This window comes from Ammospiza nelsoni, chromosome Z (genome assembly GCF_027579445.1).
Source record: "Ammospiza nelsoni isolate bAmmNel1 chromosome Z, bAmmNel1.pri, whole genome shotgun sequence".
NCBI lineage: Eukaryota > Metazoa > Chordata > Aves > Passeriformes > Passerellidae > Ammospiza > Ammospiza nelsoni.
Genome location: NC_080669.1, coordinates 49,603,144 through 49,623,717, shown reverse-complemented (window position 1 = coordinate 49,623,717; position 20,574 = coordinate 49,603,144). Strand labels below are relative to the sequence as shown.

Below are 20,574 nucleotides of genomic sequence, written 5' to 3'. Positions count from 1 at the left end.
GGAGAGCCACTGACGGGCAGCAGCCTGCCTCAGTATGCCACATACACCCACCCTGAAAAAGCATTGTGGATGCATACCTGCATCCTCCGGGCTTTGCAATGCTGTCATTTAACTCATACCTTTCTTTTTGTGTTTCCCCGTTTTGGTCCCAGAAAGCGCTCCCCTGTGCCTTACTAGCCTTTTTCTCTCCTCTTCTCCTCATGTTTGTGACCCAGAGGGTGATTCTTACCCTGTGCACGGTTCCACAGCCCCTGCTCTCCGTGCGCGGCTCCCGGACCGTGCAGCGCCGCCGCCTCTCGTTCGCGGCCTCTCCGGGGCGCGGCTGGCCAACACCTCCATCTCCCGGACACGGCGCACTCTGCACCGAGCTACACGTCTTTTCACCCCTCCCCTGCTTACAAACCTTATCGACATCGTGTGGTGGATCCATGAGAATCAGGATTTCCAAGTTGTTAAATGAGGGTATATTTGACAGGAGACCAGACCAGTGGATTAAACTTTGAAGGGGTCCGCACAAGACAGCTGGAACAGAGAGACGGCATTTTAATAGTCTTATGCTTGCCATGCTGAGGTCTTCACCTGTACTGGAAATAATTTGAAAATCTGTAAATAAATTTTTAAAACTTTTGATTTTTGACCAGTGAGTTCTGAAAATTTCATTTGCCAGCAGTGATACCCCCCTGTTCTCCTATATCTCTATCCCTTGCTGGTTAAAATCTATCCAAGTCTTTTTCAAAGAAATTCAATATGCAGCTGACCATTGCTGAGCTAATTCAGTACATTCTTGACTTCTTTTTCCTGCCTCAGTGCTGAACTGTGTACCAAAATCATGTGTTGGGAACCAACACCGAGAGGGCTTGCGACACGGCTGAAGAGAGCAGTTAGCTCACAACATGGACATTTCCCATCTTCCGCCTCAATTTTCCCATCTGTTTCAACTGGGCATTTGAAGCGTTTGACAGGGAAACTGTCTCCTGATGCTTGATACTAGCGCAGAGCTCTGCGCCATAATAACACAAACCGATTTGCATAAAAAAAAAAAGAAAAAAAAAAATCCTCTATCACCGCCCCGCGCCCCGCCCCGAGGGGAGGGAGCCGCTCCCCACACGGCCCCGGCCCCGCCGGACGGCGCCTGCGCATTGCTCCCGCGCACGCGCGCTGGCGGGAGCTCTGCCTCACCTATTTCCCGTTCCCCGTCCCCGGCTCCTGTCCCGTTCCCCCCGTTCCCGCCTCGCCGCACTGCCCGCGGGCAATGCGGTGCTCCCGGCGCAGGGCAGGCGGGCCGCGCCTGAGCTCCTCCTGAGCGCTCGCAGCCGTTCCCTGCTGGAGCTGCCTCCCTCCGTCCCGCCATGGAGCAGCCGTACGGCGGGCAGGCCCTGGCCGGCGGCGGCGCGCTGGGGCCTGTGGATGTGCCCAGCGCCCGGTAACGGTGGCGGGGGGGAGCGGCCGCTCTGCTGGCTCCGGCGGGCGGCCCGTCGCCGTCCCTTCTTCAGGGGGGCGGCGGGCATCGCCCCCCGCCCTCCCGGCGGCGGGCAGCCGGCCGCCTTCGCTGAGGCGTCGGGGCCGGGCCGGGCCCGGGCGGCGGCGTGGCAGGTGCGAACCGGCCTCTCTCCTTCCACAGGCTGACTCGATACATCGTGCTGCTCTGCTTCGCCAAGGTTTTGAAAGCCGTGGGGCTGTTTGAATCCTATGATCTTCTGAAAGTGGTCCACCTCGTGCAGTTTATCTTCGTAGTGCAGCTGGGGTGAGTGTGCAGAGGGTGGAGCCTAGTGCCCCACGTGTAATTCTTTGGGTGTTCTTTGACAGAGTCAAGGTTATAACCTGCATTATGTTGTTATCATTTACTCGAAGAGGAAAAGGCATAATAATGAGTCCAGGAAGTGCTCTGTTCATAGCAGTGTTTTTGCTTCACATTTCTGTTCACTGTAATTTCAGTGTCTTGCAATGTCTCAAGTTGGAAATGATCCATAAGGTCCATTGAGTCCAACTCTGTGCTCCTCACACAACCACCTGAAACTGAAACATAGGATCAGGAATGTTCTCCTGATACTCCTTGAGCTCTGACAGATTTGGAGCTGTGACACTCCTGGGGAGCCAGTTACAGTGGCTGGCCACTCTCTTAGTGAAGAACCTTTCCGTAATGTACAGTGTGAATTTACCCTGATGCAGTGTCATTCCCTCTCATGCCCTGTCACTGGTCACTGGAGATCAACATCTCCTCCCCTGTCCCTCCAGTGAAGAAGGGGCCATGGGCCACCCCTCAGCCTTCTCTAAGCTGAGCAAACCAAGCAACCTCAGACACTACTCTTGCTCTTGAGACCTTACACCATCTTGGCTGCCTCCCCCAGATGTGCTCTAACTGTTTGATGTCCTTCTGATACAGAGGCACCCAAAACTGCACACAGGACCTGGCTGGGGTCCCATCAGTGCATTGCAGAGCAGGACAATCACCTTCCTTGAGCAGCTGATGATGCTGTGCTTGAATGTAAATGCCCCCCAGCATACAGCTGACCCTTTTTGTTGACCCATAGTCAATTTTCCATCAACCCAGACCTCCAGATTTCTTTCTGTAGGGTTGCCGTCCATCCTTTTGTTCCCTGCTTTATGCATACAAGCAGGGTTACCCCACCACATGTGGAGAATCAGCACTCTTTTGTTCCATATCATTGGCAGTTGTCCAGCTTTCTAGTCTTTCCACATGTCTCTGTAAGGCCTTTCTGCCCTCAAGAAACATCAGTGTTTTTCTAGCTTCAAAGTTGGGCCTTTTCTGACAGTGCTGTTGGTGATGGTGTGACTGTTGCTCCAGCAGGCAATCCACCATCACACAAATGTACTCTCACCTTCCCCCACCCCAGGGGGCTGGGGAGGACAGTAAGGAAGAAAACAAAAAGTAAAGCTCGCAAGTTGCAATAAGGAGAGTTTAATAATTGAAATTAATAAGCTAATAAATTATTAATAAGTTAATAAGCAAAATAAAGTAATAAAAAAATTATGCACGGTGTGCATCTGCTCAACACACAATGGTGATACCTGGCCCAAGCCCAAACCACAGTCAGACCCCATGTGCATACTTCCTCCAGTTTTTGTATGAGTAAATGGTATTTATGGCATGGAACATCCCTTTGGCCTGTTCAAGGTCTCCTAGTCATGCTGCCTCCTAGCTTGCTGCACCTGCTTGCTGCCAGAGCATGGGAAACCGAAAAGTCCTTGACTTTGGATAAGCATCACTAAGGAGCGGCCAAAACTGTGTTATCAACATTGTACTCACACTGAATCAGCACTGCACTAGCAGTAGCACTGGAGTAGCAGATACTGAGAAAAGTTTATCTCAGTTCAAGCTGAAACTAGGACACTCAGGCATGTCCAAATTTTGTTAACAAGAGTGTGGAAGATCAGCTTTCTTCCTTATAGTTTGTATTCCTGAAGTTGTTGTGGGATTCAGCTGCTGTTTTTCCCAGATTGAGGGCTGAGGTGTGAAAACTGATAGCAAATACACCGACACAATCTTTGCAGACAAAATTCTGCTTTGTGTTTATCTGATGAGATATGGAAGATCATTTATGTAATAAACTTGACAGAGTTGGAACATTTGGAATTTCATTTTTTCTTTTTATTTCATATTGAAGCATATTTATGGACTTCTTTCTTGTATGTTCCCAAGCACCATAGTTTTTTTTGCCCATCACTTTTGATCCCACTTGAAGAAGTTGTGTGCTGTATCTTTTATTCCTACAGGACTGTGTATTCAGCATTCTATATATGAGTAAGCCTTTTTGTATACCTATCTTGCTAATAAAAATCAGAGTATTATTTCTCTTCAAAACTTCTGAGATCGGTTATTTTGATTTTTGTAAATCACAAGTCAACTTATCATTAGCCATTCTCTCAAGAACTGGCACTTGAAGTTGACCAGAACTGAAGTTCACTTGGCATCACTGTAGTACTGGTAACTGATGATGGTAATGCAGCAGGGAAAATAAAACCAGTGACTGTTGTCAGTGTGGCCTGTTGATGGATAAAATGTAGAAGAAGCTGTCTTGTAAACTGGGCCAGATATGAGAAACCTAGTTGTTTAGATCTGGTTTGAATAAAAAGCTGACTGATGCACAAAACTTTCTCCTTTTGACAGGTCTGCTTTTTTTATGGTTTTGTTTCAAAAACCATTTTCGTCTGGAAAAGTGGTAACCAAGCGTCAGGTGAGTTGACATGTAGGAGTGACTTGCAGCTTTGTAAATATTCTTGGCAGTATGGCTCTTGCCAGAAATGAAAGGTGAACAAATATTATTCCACTTAGAAGATGTGGTTATGGGTTCTAGAGGTATAGTACTAACTCAGAGTCTTATGGGCTGAAACATTCATTCTTAGCTTTTGTCAGCTTCTTTTTGAGAGTATAGTGAAAAGGCTGGTCTTTATCACCAAGCCAGCATCAGCTGTAGGGAGTGGATTTTCAAACAGAGCTCAGTCTACTTAGCCAACCTGGACAGTTAGACAGGCAATTTCTGGACTGCCAGGATGTCAAAATGCTCCAGTCTTGTCACTCAGAACAGAAGAGTCCCATCTGCATGTGACGAGGGCCTAATCTAGCTGCTCATCAGACCTTGGTGAGTTTGCAGTATCCCAAGGAGTTTGGAGTAGAGCCAGGTTGGAACGTGCTGATTTGTAAGAAATAAATTTTCTTTACCTGCTTCATATGCATCTTGGATTTATGTAATTGTGTGCACAAAAACTTGATCTAGTGTGTGCAGTAAGTAGACAGAATCTGAAGGATAGCCTCAAAGTGTTCCTTTTGTCAACTGCTTTCATGACTAGATGCATATGGCAGAATTTTAACATGTAAACAGTAATAAATGTCATCTTTGATTTGAGTTCAGAAAAATCTGTCCATATATGGTTTTACTTTTGCTAAAAAAATTCAAATTTTGGATTTTGAAGATGTTATATTTGTTGTAGGTGCTTCCCCTTGTTTAGCATATTTCCAGAATTAATTTTTTCTAAACTTGCATCTGAAGTTAATAAAGTATTGAATATCTGAATTACAGCCTAATTCCTGAAGAAAGAATATAACACATGCATAAATATTTGTAGGCATAAAGTCTTAGCCTCAATTTGTACATTTTATCTAGTTCTTACTCTGTTTATCTTTTTCTGATATATACAATAGATTACAAAAGAGGTAAATGGACTTGATTTTTTTTAACTAATTTTCAGGCTTTTTCGTTGAAGAGAACTCAGACAATGTTGCAGAATTTAGGACTGTGGTATAAAAAAATTCTGGTTCATAGTATGGCCCCATAAATCTTAGTTGCCTGGCAAAGTATCCAAGAAAATAATCATACTTTATAATTATGGAACTTGCAAAGCACATGTTTTCCCCTCAGTTTCTTCAGCTATCGTACTAAAACAGTGCTAGTAATAGAGTGTTTATTTTGAAACTCTGGAGAAAATTGTAATGAAATACCTTTCTTTTGCAGTGGATCAAAATTTTTAAGCATGCTGTTGTTGGATGTATCATTTCACTCTTATGGTTTTTTGGCCTTACTCTATGTGGACCACTGAGGTAAATACATATCTACTGTAAATACTGGTTCTCTTTTGTGATCCTTCCCTGTCTTGCTCCTTTGGGATTTTTTTTTCTGTCAGACAATGCTGCTAGCCATTTGATGTATGTACAAAAACTTACTGAATCCTTATGAATTTTCATGTGACATCTTTAGTGGTTGGGAAGAAGTACATATAATTTCTGTAGAACTAGTAAATTTCTTCTACCAGAAGAACTACTTCTTTTATGAGATGCCAGTGAAATTCTTGATAGTGCTTAAACACTTGTTGTGAGTGATACATCAAGGTGCAGTTTTTGTCACTTCCCTGCTTTCATTAATGTAATGCCAACTGTTTATTTACCTGTTTGGAGTCCATGGCTTGATGGCTCATGGTAGCTGCTGGTATTCTTTGACAGGTGACTAGAATCAATTTCTGCACTTGTTGCAGAGTACTTCTTTATCTGGTTGGCTGTGTGCTCTGTGTTTAAATTGGGTAACCGTTTGTGCTGTATGTTAGTACTAATGGCTGAGTAACTATGAAAGAGTAGCTAGACTTTCAAAAATTAAGGTTAATGTGTTGGAAAGCATCTTTCAATCTAGAGAGGAAAGTAAAGCCTTAAATTATATCTTTTATGAAGGTGATTTTTTATCATCTACATAGGAGAAGGCATACCTAAGAGTAATAATACTGTGATTAATTATATTAATGTAGTTAATACTCTTAGGTCTTTCTGGATGCTGGCAGTCTTCCCAAACCAAACCAGATACATGGGTCCAGTCATGTTGTATTGCTGTAGAGAGGGTTGCAAAAGCATTTGGTAGACTTGAGGGCAAGAATTACTTTCATGTTCTGCTCAGGGAAAGCTGTCAGTACAGCTTGGTAGTTAGCCTTTGCTGTCTGAAGGAGGTAGCATGGAAGCTAGAATGTTTTATTTTCAGCAATTAAGTTTTGAGGTGGCATAAGCTACTAGGTCATCAGCACCTCAATGAACAGGACACAGTAGTACAGGACAGGACATCTTTTTTTCTCTGGGAGCAGAAACTAGTTTAGAGGAGGTATTGTAGTGGGAATAAGAACTCCATCTTGAACAAGTTGGTATCTTGTTGTGTTGCTAGAAGAAAATACCATTTAAAGTTATCCATAAATGAATAATTATAATCTGTTACTTGAATTAGGAAGTTCCTGTTTTGTAACATGTATAGTTGTCTGCAGCTAGATCTATTGCTAGTGAAAGCAAATTGATTTATGTTTTTTCTTTTGCATTTTTAAACCTGCTGTTGTAATCATAGGATAGATGTTTGTTGGGTCACAAATTTTAACTGAAATAGTTTATATCAAGGTTTTGAAGTAAACTCATTGTAAATAGAGTATTTATTTGGTTTTTTAATAGGACATTATTACTGTTTGAGCACAGTGATGTGGTTGTTCTGTCACTCCTTAGTGTCTTGTTCACAAGCTCAGGTGGAGGACCAGCAAAGGTATTTAAAAATCTCTTTTACCAAATGTAAAACATACTAAATCCTATAAATTCAAGTACTTCTTTACCTGGAACAAACCTTGTTTTGGATCCACATCATAGAAAATGTGATTTTTTAGTTTAATTAGTGGTGAAATAGTAAGATGTACTACTCACAGTGGTTTAAGTCTGGGTGGTGAAAGCTCTGGGAGCTGGGATTTCATAGCTACCTCCTGTCCTTTCCCAACAAAAGAACTTCAGAGCAATTCTTTCTCACAGTCTTTGCATAGTTCTTTAGCCTTTAGGTCCCGTAAGACAAAATCCAACAGTTTGTAGATCTTGTTGGTAGCTCATTGATGCTATGAAATATTAAATCATCAGGCTGAAGTAGCAGTGCATTCTGGCAGGCAGAAAGACACCATGAAGAAAGTAATCACACTTAATGTTCATAAGACCGGCATCTAGCTTGCTGCAGTGGTGATGTGTCCTGAGTTATCTGGTAAGTTTGAAAAACAGAAAAAGTGTGAAATTATATTGTCAAGGTCAAAAACAATAGGAGTTTCTTTAATGGTTTTCTTACTGGAGCATGCTTACATTGATCAGGAAGCAGGGAAGGAGAGGACCAATTTCTTAGATTTTTTTACAGTAATCTGTTGTACCAGTTTAGAAATACTTGGGGTTTTTTGTTGTTTGGTTGTTTATTGTTTGTTTGTTTGGGTTTATTTTACAGACAAGAGGTGCTGCATTTTTCATCATAGCTATCATCTGCTTACTACTTTTTGATAATGACGACCTCATGGCTAAAATAGCAGAACATCGTATCCTTTCTTGTGTGAAAGAGCAAGTGACTTAGTACTGGAGCAGAAAAATGTGAAATTGAGTGTACTGAATTAAATTATAATTAGAAGTGATTTTGAAGTTAATTTTCAATTGATCAACTCATCATAGTGTACTGACAAAAGGTAGTACATCTATAGATGGGCAGTAAAAACAAACAACGTGAAAGTAAACTTTCCAAAGGAAGAATAAAAACATGGAATTACGCAAATGGTCTATTCTAGAACCTTATTGATGAATTTACTGAAGTTTTCTGTGAGTAGAATCACAATACAGAGTGAGTCATGGAATGGCCTTGGTTGGAAGGCACCTTAAGATGATGAAGTCCAGCTGTTCACCCAGCACTGACAAACCTGTCACTAAATCATATCCCTAAGGCCTACATCCATGTATTTTAAAAGCCAGCAGGATGTTCATTCAGCCACTTCCTTGGGCAGCCTGTTTCAATGCTTGATAATTCTGTCTGAAGAAATTCTTCCTAACACTCAATCTACTCAATACTAATACTAATACCTGATACAACTTAAGGCTATCTCTTCTTGTCCTGTCAGAAAAAATTGACCCCCATCTGGGTTCAACATGCTGTCAGATAGTTGTAGAGTGTGGAAAGATCTGCCCTGAGCTGCCTCCTTTTCTCCAGACTAAACACCCCCACCTCCATCAGCTGCTCCTTGTAAGTGCTCCCCAGCTCTGCTGCCCTTCTCTGAACACACCTCAGCATCACAGTGTCTTCTTGTAATTGGGGACCCAAAACTAAACACAGGATTTGAGGTGTGGCCTCACCCATGTCCAGTACAGGGAGACAATTACTGTCCTGCTCCTGCTGGCCATACTGGGCATGCCCTGGCTCATGTTCAGCCACTCCCAGGTCCTTTTCCACTGGGCAGCTTTCTAGCCACTTCTAGCCACTCTGCCCCAGCCTGTGGAGCTGCCTGGGGTTGTTGTGACCCAAGGGCAGGACCCAGCACTGGGCCTTGTTGAACCTCTCACCATTGGCCTCAGCCATGATGCAGCCTGCCCAGATCCCTCTGCAGAGCCTCCCTGCCCTCCAGCAGATCAGCACTCCCACCCAGCTTGGTGTCACCTGTGAACTGATGGAGGGTGCCCTCCATGAGATCACTGGTGAAGATGTTAAACAGGACTGGCCCCAGTACTGAGCCCTGGGGAGCAGCACTGGTGGCTGAACACCAGCTGGATGTAACTCCACTCACCACCACTCTCTGAGCCTGGCCATCCAGGCAGTTTTTTACCCAGTGAACAGTGCACCTGCCCAAGCCAAGAGCAACTGGTTTCTCTGGAAAGATCATGTGGGAAATGATGTCCAAGGCATCCATTCATCCGCAGCTTTTCCTTCATTCACTAGGCAGGTCACTTCATCATAGCAGATCAGACTGGTCAGTCAGAACCTGCCTTTCACAAACCCATGCTGATGGCTGGGCCTGATCTCTAGTTGTCCTGCACATGCCAGCACAGCATAAAGCTCAGTTTGCTTACCTCTGCTTTCTGTGTTCTGCTACCTTTGCCTGTTCTTGCTTAAAAAAAAAAATAAAAGAAAATCTAAAGAAATTCTTCCTTAATTTTTTTATTTAGCTGAGGGGCATCATGACAGTGCTCTTACTCATGTTCTGTATACAATCATTGCTTTTCTGGGTGTTGCAGATCACAAGGTAAATAACATGTATTTTAGAATCTTTTTCTAAGTTTTCAAGGTAAGAATTTCACCAGCTCTGAGCTAATCCAAGCCTGAATCAAAACCGAAAGGTTGGACATCCCTACCCCATATTGGAACTGAACTAGCACTGTAATTTTTGCACACTGATTGGAGTATAAGGAGCTTCAGTACAGCAAGCCAAACCATACAATATTCAGCCTTTATCAGTTGATAAGGACTTTGCTGTAATGCAGAGCCTAACAAGTCTCATTAAAATTATCATGAAATATTCTGTCATCAGTGTTCTTGGTGTTTATAATGCTTTGCCTACCAACCACTTCTTACTCACTTTTGGTACCTGTGTTTTGTTTCTGCATCTTTAGCTTTCCCCAGTCTTTCCTTTACATTATACTTGTATTTGAAGACACAGATTCTGATACTTCTCAGTAAGATAATCCCATTGTATTTGGTGGTATGAATAGCTGAATATCGTAATCTGACTGTACAGGGTTGAACTGCCTGATTGAGTTGTGTTAGCTTAGTCTTGCTAAAGTAGTTTAATTGAGGACTAAAACAGGAAAAAAATATGGAGCAGCTGAAAATGTATTAATATAAAAATACATCAAATATTAGAAAGACTGGTTAATGGTGCAGAAAGGCAAGTGTGATCTAAGGGAGATGAGAACCTGTGTATCTTGTAATTCATCTAAAGAAAAATTTTGAAAGAGTATATTGTGAAGAAACACGGTGTGTTCAAAGGTAAGTGGATGAAAAGGCTTGAAGGTTCTAGAGGACAAGATGATGTGAATCTTTGGGGGTTTATGTATGCTTTCAACACACTTTTAATAATGGAAGATGGGAAAGCTTTGGATGATTTTTCTTGTTCCTCAGAAGCTGTTTTCTACCATCTTGCTGCTGGTGTATGCCAATTCACATTATTGAGAGTTTTAAAATTCAACTCAGGCTGTTGTGAATAGTGCTAAGGCACAACTCGGTATGCTATGTTGCTGTTTGTAGCTAGAGTAAAATTACAGGAAATATCCTAGTTTTGGCTTTTGTTTCCAGGTTAAGGAAAACACATTAGTATTTCCTCCTTGTAACTGTCACTGTGTTTGGAGTGAGGTTTTTAGTACTTAAGAAATGCTAATAGAATCTTGTTATGTTTCCAGGGTGGAGTATTGCTTCTGGTACTGGCATTATGTTGCAAGGTTGGTTTTCATATGGCATCCCGAAAACTATCTGTAGATGTAGGTGGAGCCAAGCGTCTTCAAGCTTTGTCCCACCTTGTTTCCGTCCTTCTGTTGTGCCCATGGGTTATTGTTCTGTCTCTGACAACAGAGGTAAGATAATAAGTAAAAAAGTAAATAATTTTTTGTAATGGTTGTGAATTGTAATTTAAATCTTTTCTTTAAAATATCTTTGAAATTACCAATGTTGCTGTCTTTATTTTTGTAGTAAGCTTTGTTTGAAAATTTTCCATTATGCTTTTCTTATATATTTGTTTTTTATCTGTGTGGTACTTTAATTTCCTTGTTTGTATGATAAATGTGTTTCATCCTTCTAGCTCAGATACTATATCTTGGGTTCATCTACTAACATTGCTCAAGCGTTAAGGACTTTATAAAAACAGTGCTCTTTTATCCCTGAGCAGTAGATCATTTATTGTCATTTTAAAAAATGCTCTTTATGCTTGCATGCATGGGGAGAGTAGGCCATTGCAACCATGGCTTTATATATAGAATTCCTTTTATGAACAAAAAAGTATTTAAAATTAAGTGCTTCAGTGCATTTTAGATATGTATCTTTTTATATCTGGAATTACATGTTAATGTGATAAATTGAAAATATAAAAGTATTTATGTTTTATGGATTAGTGAAAACACATGTAATTTAAGTGAACTGCATTTAATGCTATAAATACAATCACTCTTCTGGTGGGCAGTCCTGTTTGAAATTTTTTTTTGTTGCAGAGTAAAGTAGAGTCTTGGTCATCTCTCATCATGCCTTTCATAACAGTCATCTTCTTTGTTGTGATCCTGGATTTCTACGTGGAGTCCATATGCTCTGTGAAGATGGAAGCTTCCACATGTGCTCGATATGGATACTTTCTTATTTTCATTAGTGCTCTGCTTTTTGGAAACTTTTGGACGCATCCAATAACAGACCAGCTTCGAGCTATGAACAAGCCACCACACCATGAAAGCACAGAGCATGTTCTTTCTGGAGGGGTGGTAGTGAGTGCTGTCTTCTTTGTTTTATGTACGTATTCTTGTCTAAACTATAGTAAATCTGTGGTCTGTGTGACTGGGAAGCCAATCAGAAAATTGAGGTGTTTGGAATTCTTTTGGACAAGCTTTTATGGATTCTTTGGCATAAGGCAGCCTGTAGCTTTTAGCTCTTCTATTGTCTGTCTACAAAAAAAAAAAAAAAAGGAATGTGATCTGTTGTGGAAGCAATGATCTAATTTTACATAGCAGTGAAATCCAGTAATAAACCTCAAGATGAAGTTGGCAATCAATTTGCTGCCAGAAAATTTCAAACTTTGATGGCTGATTAAACACATTATAAAATAGCTGTGAAGCTTAGAAACAGCAACAAAAACTTCAATACTTTCCTTGCAGCTGCCAATATCCTGTCCTCCCCCTCCAGGAAAGGGCAGAAGGGTACCCTTATTGGCTATTCCCCTGAAGGCACTCCTCTCTATAACTTCATGGGTGATGCATTACAGCAAAGCTCCCAGTCATTGCCCCGGTTTATTAAGGAGTCACTGAAACAAATCCTTGAGGAGTATGATTCTCGGCAGATCTTCTATTTCTTGTGCCTAAATCTGGTAAGTGCATGGTTTTTTTCTTCAAACCCAATCACAATAGTGCATATATGACGAAAAAAGAAGAGTTATTCTTTAGAAGATTCCCATAATTGGTTGTGGCGTTTGACAGGGCAATTTAAGTAATGGTCACTGATTTGTTGTCACAGTGCGGCACTGGTTCTGTGTGTTAGGGTTATACCAGTAACTGAATACTTGTATGATGGTATGTTAAGGTTGAGATACATCAATGTTGCCTGCAGGTGAAACTGATAAGGCCTCAGTGAAAATGATAAGGATTAGGACAACAAAGTAGAAGTTGTGGGATTGATTAGTGCCGTATTGGAGCAGGTTAGTTTTATTTTTAGCTTCTCTTTTTCTTGAATAGGAAAAGATGATGCAGTAAGCAAAACTGGTAGAACCTCATTTGCAAAGATCTGGAAAATAAGGGGAGAAACTTGAAGTATCTGTGTTAACTGTAAGGAATTCCATTATGGAATATGAAAAGTTGGAAAAAAGTCTTTGAGCAGATGGATTAATAATAGTAAAATGTACAGGGTAAATGTATGTATTAAAAATGTTTCCTTGTGTACCTTTCTCAGAGCCAATACCTAAGATTTAAACAGTCAACTTACTAGTGAAGAAATGTTGGCATTAACAGATTTATAGACATTATTTTTACACTAATAATGTATCAGATCAGAGCTCTTGTATTTTTAATATAAAATGCTTAGAATTTGTCTGCAGAATGTCAGTCCAAAATTTGAAACAAAAAATTTACTCCTGTAAAGAGTTGGTTTTTATGTGTGAGTCTGTAAGGAGAGTGGGTTAAAAAATGTGTCTTTATAGACTTGGAGTGCATCATGTATTTCATTGGAGGAGAGGAAAAATGGTCTAGAAATACTTAGAACGATACCTTTGAAAAATATTGAGTGTTCTATGAAAAGAATATCCTTCTATCTACCAAAACATTAATACACAAGTTAATATTTAAGGAAAAATTTAAACTCTGTTTTGTTTTAGGCTTTCACTTTTGTGGAGCTTTTTTATGGAGTATGGACCAATAGCCTTGGTCTTATTTCTGATGGATTTCACATGCTTTTTGATTGTTCTGCATTAGTGATGGGGCTTTTTGCAGCTCTGATGACAAGGTGGAAAGCAACTCGCATATTTTCATACGGGTATGTATCTTGGGTTCTTTAAGGACTGTTTGAAACTTAACTCTCCTTGCTCATATTCAAAATGTCTTGGTATGTATGGGATATTTTAGTAATGCATGCTTCTGTGTGTTTTTTGCTGTGTCTCTTCTCTTCCATTTATACTCATGCTATTCTCTTCTTACCTGTCAAAAAAATGTGTCTGAAATGTAACTTTCATTTATCTCTACAAGTAAAACTTTTATCACTGTGAATATTCTTCAGAAATTGCCTCATGCTAAACATTTATGTCAAACAGAAATCTATGTCAAAAACCCTTGTTTGTATGAAGATTTATATTCAGCTGAAATAATTTAACTTTATATGTTTGCATAGCAGTTTAGCAGTTTGAAATCCTGTATGGGCAGTATATGTAAGAGAATACTTCTACATTGTTTTATTATAATGGAGTTTGGACAGTTGGAAACTGGCCACCTCTTGACCAGAAAAAAATAACTCAGGAATTGAGACATGATTATGTGACATTGAGGAAAAAAAACCACAGCAATCTTAATGCTGTGTTGAAAGAATTATAACTTTATCTATTATAACTTTGACATTTGTTCAGAGTACCCATTCTTCACTCTCAAATGTATATGTGCTTACTTTCAGGTATGGACGTGTAGAAATTCTCTCTGGATTTATAAATGGCCTCTTTCTGATGGTGATTGCTTTCTTTGTCTTCATGGAATCAGTGGCAAGACTGGTAGATCCTCCAGACATAGATACAAATATGCTAACTGTAAGTTTTGTCCTTCTGTTTCAGTGTAGTTTTGCAGTTAATGGTTCATTTATGTTTCATCTCCAGGGTGATAGTCCTGCCACTACCTGAAGGGAGCCTTCAGGAGAGCTGGAGAGGAATTTTTTGCCAGGGCATTTAGTGGACAAGGGGAAATGGCCTCAAGCTGAAGCAGGGCAGGTATAGATTAGATATTAGGAATTAATTCGACATTAGGAGGAAATTCTTTACTGAGGAGGTGGTAAGGCACTGGAACAGGTTGCCCAGAGAAGTTGTGGCTTCCACAGTTTTCCTTAATTAAGTGCATGGTGGTTTTGGCTACCGTGTTGTAGAAAATAAGTTTGAATACCTGTGAGGATACAGTGGAGCTAAAGACTTTTCTCCTTCTCACAGCCGGTGTCTGTTGGAGGGCTCATTGTAAACCTTGTTGGTATCTGTGCCTTCAGCCACGCGCACTCACACGGCGCTTCTCGGGGAGGCTGTCCCACACATGATCACAGCCATTCTCACCATGGCCACAGCCACAGCCATGGGCACGGCCATTCCCACAGCGACCATGGCCATAGCCATGGACATGCCCATGGGTCTTCTGGAGGAGGCATGAACACCAACATGAGAGGCAAGTACAGACTGTTGAATCGTAAGGCATGTTCATGATTTGTAGGAGACTGAAGATTTTCAGGATCAGACCTATGCAGTATTATGTCTCAATCTAAAAACGCTTTTGAGGAGTGATCTTACAGTCATTAAATGCATATATAGGAATTGCTTAAACCATTTATGAATTTAACTTGAAGAAACATGAGATATTTCTGTGCATATGTATGTAATACCTAAGGAACAATAAAAAGCAGTAATGCATAGTACTCACTAACATTAAAAAAAAGGTCACTGTAAACCATACTCAAAGAGTTTTAAGTCCTTGTTTCTAAGTTCAAACTGGAAATGAAGGTACAATGTCTCTATCTATAAAGATATTACCATGTTTCTAGGAATCATGTGACAGCTGTTTGTAAAAATACTGGGAAGGGGATAAGAAGCAGGAGGGCGAATACAGACCAGCATAGCATATGTTCTTATTTTGTGATTTGTAGCATATAAAACATAGCATTTGTTTTATATTATTGTGATTCAGAACATAAAGTGGTAAAGAAAAACTTGAAATATGAAATCTTGAAGCTAACTGAGATGGGCACTGTATGTGAAAGTTCAGCATAGAATTTTTTCCCTAGTAGTTAGAAAATAGTTATTTACCAGCTGTCTAGCTTATAAAAAAACTCTTTAAAAATGGTGTTTTCTGTGTAAGCTTGTCAGAATATGGTGAGCAGTCTCATGTTTCATATGTTATTTTATGTCTTAACTAGATTATCCTGGTTGTTCATATTCATCATGTCTGTAATTTTTTTAAGTCTGCATATAGTCATGTTTCAATATTCTTTAAAATCCTGACGCCTAACTAGTACTAATCTTACCAGTGGTTGAAGAGTATTTTTCTATGCCCGTTGAGTGTACATTGAGAATGAGCTCACAGTTAAAGCAATAGAAAGTGTAAGATTCATAGTAGGAGCGCAAAAACAATTCTCTTGTAAAATTGGAGTAGAATTGGCATACAAAAAACAGCCAGTATATTCATGTATGTCCACATTAGCAAGCAATGTACACTGATCTTCTGACTCTCTGTTAGGGATCAATGAGTCCTTATATAAAGAGGTAAATGATTATGCTGTATTGTACAAATCCCACGTATTCACATATACTTTAGTCTGTGGATGCCTGCCCACACCATTGGCCCATAGATTAAAAATCATTTTTTACAATAATTTGCAATTAAACATTAGAAGAGCTAAATATTTCGTGTATTTTGTCCCAGGTTAGGCAAAGAGTCTACTCTGTTTAGCTTGAGGATACTTAGTAAGCCTTACTAAGTTTCTGCTATTGAATATATACATACATTTTAGACAGATCTGTTAATCACTCTGTTTGTTTTGGTTTTAGGTGTGTTTCTGCATGTGTTAGCAGACACTCTTGGCAGTGTTGGTGTTATCGTATCCACAATATTTATTCAGCAATTTGGATGGCTCATAGCTGATCCGCTCTGCTCTCTCTTTATTGCTACATTGATTTTTCTCAGTGTTATCCCTCTATTGAAAGATGCCTGTCAGGTGCTTTTGTTGAGGATACCTCCAGAACAGGAGAAAGATCTGCATGCTGCTTTAGAAAAGGTACAATTATAAATGGTTTTGTATACAAACATACAAGGCTGTAACTATTTTTAATGATTATTAAAATCAAGCAGATCAGTCAGCTTCTCTTGTCTTAGACAACTTCATGTCTCAAGTTGTTTAAAATCTATTTTTCAGAGAGGTGACAGGATGACTAGTTCTAACTATAAAAGTTGCTTTGCAGCAAAAAAGACTTCCAGTGTTTTTTGGTTTTATGGCTAGCCCATAATTTCAGACAAGCATGGTAACAGTTTGGTAAATGTACCACACTGTAGTACTAAGAAAGTAATACACAGTTCCCTAAACCTGCATCCTTTTTAAACTTGTTACAAACATTCAGGGTACAGATTGTATCACAAGCTTGTAATTTCAAGTTTTCTGCTTTATCCATATCATGAAGGATATACTGGTTCACAGTAGGTGGGATGGCAAAACTTAAGCTGTTTTTTCTAATTATTTTCTCATTCTAGACTGTTCTTTTCCTGTCTGATGCAGTATGGCATCTGCCTTGAGGCTGCAGCTAGTCTTTGCTGTTGCCTCATTTTAAGTTCCTGCCCAGAATAGTAATATGGACCTCAGTGTGGAGAATTCCTCTCTGTAAAAGAATGAGTTAAAAGTTCTTTGAGGATGCCATCAACTAGAGGCTTCAAGGAGGACTATTCTTATGGTGTCTTGTCAATTACCAGATGGCAAAATGTGTTTTTGTCTGCATGAGATAAAGAAAAAAGAAAAGAACAAATGGGAATTGTCTGGGAGAGATTCATGTTGTGAAAGGACAGTGACATGCAAAGTGTGGTTTCCCTTTTTGATGAGGGAGGACAGTAACTCTGAGAGACTGGGGAGAAATAAAGTACTTCTTGAGAACAATCAAAGACCAGTTGATTAAAAGATAATAGGAAAAGCATTTTAAAAATTACATCACAGTAAGACAGTGTGTTTGCTGCAGGTTGACCCTGTCTAGCAGCCAGGCATCCATACAGCCACTTGCTCAATCCCGTCCTTTACCACCACCACCAGCAGTGGGATGGGAGTATAAGCAAAAAAACCCTGGGAGCAATATAACAGGTGAAGGAAGAGCAGTGGAAAAAAGAAAGAAAAAGCAGTCCCCAAACAACAGCCATCTTGGAAGCCATAATCCTGCCTTCATCCTCTACCCCAGTTTTCAATGCTGAACAAGGTGTTACATGGTGTGCTGTCACACACCATGGACAGCTGCCCTGGCTGTGTCACCTCCCTGCTTCTTGCCCATCCCCAGCCTATCTGCCAGGGCAACGGTAAAGTGGGAAAGATAGAAAGCCTTGAAACTGCGTGATAGAAAAGAAATAGCCTGAGCAGTTCAGCAGTAGCCAAATCACTGGTGTGTTACCAAAATGGTTTTAAGCAGGAATCTAAAATACAGCACCCTATCAGCTGCTCTGAAAAACCATCACAGCCAACCCAGAACAAAGATCAATTAAAAAAAATTAATGTATTATGGAAAAGAAGTTATGTCTTAATAAAGTTCAGCTGTGATAACTAAATACAGCTTCTAAACAGTGAGGTAACCAGTGCCCTAGTAGATGCTGGACCACTATTCTCGATTAGCCTGTCCATTTGTGTTCCTGTGATCTGTTCATAAATCAAGGGATTTTTTTCCTCATCCTATTTAGCATTGCTCTTCTGGAGTTTTGATTTGACTTTTACCTTCTAGAATTTTACAGAAGTAGCAAAGTAACCTTTCAATACAAGATATTTCTGAATATAGCTTAGTTGGAAAGCTGCTGTGCTACAGTTTTGTTTCCTTGTGAAATATTATCCACCAATAGACATGTACAAGGTTAAAATTACTTAATTTTTGCTAATGAAATTTCTTTGCAGATTCAAAAAATAGAGGGAGTTATATCCTACAGAGATCCTCATTTTTGGTGTCACTCTGCAACTGTTGTGGCAGGCACAATACATGTGCAAGTGGTATCAGATGTGATGGAACAGAGAATTGTACAGCAGGTACAGTGCAAGGTCTTGAGACTCTTAATTCCTTAATTTCCTACTCAGCCTCTCCCTTTTGGTCACAGACTGAAGTTTCAGTCTGACATGTAGGATTTTTCTTGTAGCTCTTCATTTTTGTCTCAGAGCTGGTCTCTAATGCTGTACTGCCCCCTTTCCTGCTAGCTTGAAATTAGTCGTGTAAAGAGTTATTTGCTAGAACATCTGCCAAAACACTGACTGACAGTGGCACTATATCTACTCTGAGAAAAGAAGGGGAGGTGTTAAAACAGGCCTGCAAAACAGGGAATAAACAGTAGAGATACCTGTATGCTAATCGTGTGTCTAAAACTGGATACTACTACGTATCTGCCATGGGTTTTTCTTTTCCTTAAAAAGATATATATTTCCTATGCACAACACTGAGAGTCTCCTCAGTGTTGTACATAGGAAATATATATCTTTTTAAGGAAAAAGTGTGCAGAAGTTGCAAAGCCATACCCTCTAAAGCTAGTCTTTGCTTTCCAAAGAATTGAATTCTTCACAATGATACATGGGGGTTTATTTTCTGCATTGCAGAGCCAGTATACCGCAAGTTACTGTGAGATACATGTGAAGTGCAATACTAATGTTAACTGTACCATTCTGTTCAGGTCACAGCAATTCTGAAAGATGCTGGTGTAAACAACTTAACTGTCCAAGTGGAGAAAGAAGCTTATTTTCAACACATGTCTGGACTCAGTACAGGATTTCAGGATGTCCTTGCAATGACGCAGCAGCTAGAATCCATGAAATACTACAAAGATGGTACTTACATCATGTGATACAAATTTGTATTTGCCAAAGGAGATGTAAATGGTCAAGCTAATTGAATCCATATTTGTATTTTTGCGGGGAGATCTTGCACATACATGTACAGAAACAAATGTACTATATATTTGAATTTTTGTAAGTGTACTATCTTTGTTAATTGGATTGAGATGCTTTTATAAAGGAAACAAGAAGGACTTGAGTACTTGCTGTAAATGTGAAAATAGTTGAAATCTTATATACTATACTTGGTGTTTATTAAACAGAAGTCTTGAAACTCGCAGATGAGCACAGATGTATTCCATACTTTCTCCAAAGTGTGGAACATCGCTATTTTAATTTCTTGTTAGTAGTGGGAAATAGAAGTAGTTTATATTGGAATGCAAACAATCAACAGCGCACTACTTTTCTTTCTTTCAAAGATTGCTTGAAGATTCTTGGAATGAAAAAACCACTTTATTATGGGGATTAAAAAACATCAAGTCCTGTGTTTTGCATATTTTGTTAGATAATAGAAATATACAGTTTTTATATTATGTCTCAGCATACAAATATGATTTCTATACTTAATGCACCAGAGCAAATATATGTTACCATTTTACCTTTGTATTGAACTATTTTTTTTAGAAGAAATACACAGATTTAACAACGAGAAATAGGGAAGGGAAGAAAAATGAAAACACTTTTTCCTGGGAAGACTCAGAATCATAACTCAAACCACTTAAAATAAAACTTCTTGTACTTTTTATATGAATAACTGCAAATGAAATACTTGAAATCTAGAAGTAATAAATCAGTGAGCATCCTAGCACTCTGCTAAACTTCATCTTTTCAAGATATGTTATCCTGTACTTGACTCATTTTTTTAATAATACCATTACAGCTGCAGATGTACTGTAGCCAACCGTACCTCCATGTATTACCTAGGGAAGAAGTTCAGGTTTAGAATGCTAAACTATGAAAGTAGTCTTGAACTTGACAAGTTGCTGAAATGAACAGTAAGTTGAGACTTCTTGACTGGAAAGTGAAAGAGAGTGCCTTTAAGAAAGAATTATGGATGTTGAGTACTTAAAAAGAAAACACATCCATATGTTTAATGAAAATCTGTCAATGCGATAATAAAATACATCTTCAGAGGTAGTTGTGCTTACATCTGTTCACAGGCTTCCTGTGCCCCCCTCTTCTTGTCTGTAGCACATTAATATTTTCCCTGAAATTTAAGAAATTAATTCAGTGGTTAACAAGAACAAATACATCTTTCACCATCCCATGTATCATGGCAGGATTGTTTTGTTGTACTGTTTTCTTGTTTCTGGTGTTCAGTCGTTCTTGAATACCATAATAAGAATAG

At 39.7% G+C, this 20,574-nt stretch overlaps 1 protein-coding gene across 1 annotated transcript; it reads left to right on the top strand.

The window, feature by feature from the left end:
• Positions 1–1,186: 1,186 nt before the first annotated feature.
• On the top strand, positions 1,187–20,363 carry SLC30A5 (solute carrier family 30 member 5). Its single transcript, XM_059492893.1, has 16 exons — positions 1,187–1,423; positions 1,622–1,744; positions 4,130–4,196; positions 5,472–5,557; positions 6,932–7,019; positions 7,728–7,815; positions 9,425–9,501; positions 10,655–10,825; positions 11,456–11,744; positions 12,107–12,315; positions 13,315–13,472; positions 14,100–14,229; positions 14,620–14,845; positions 16,222–16,448; positions 18,306–18,434; positions 19,067–20,363. The coding sequence occupies exons 1-16, from the start codon at positions 1,350–1,352 to the stop codon at positions 19,235–19,237; spliced, it is 2,313 nt and encodes a 770-aa protein (XP_059348876.1). The 5' UTR covers positions 1,187–1,349; the 3' UTR covers positions 19,238–20,363.
• Positions 20,364–20,574: the final 211 nt, after the last annotated feature.

Excerpts from the sequence above, each read along its gene's own strand:
- SLC30A5 (XM_059492893.1), top strand. The coding sequence starts at position 1,350 with ATGGAGCAGCCGTACGGCGGGCAGGCCCTGGCCGGCGGCGGCGCGCTG. Across the intron at positions 5,558-6,931 it reads ACTCTATGTGGACCACTGAG|GACATTATTACTGTTTGAGC; the intron begins GTAAATACATAT and ends GTTTTTTAATAG. Across the intron at positions 16,449-18,305 it reads TGCATGCTGCTTTAGAAAAG|ATTCAAAAAATAGAGGGAGT; the intron begins GTACAATTATAA and ends ATTTCTTTGCAG.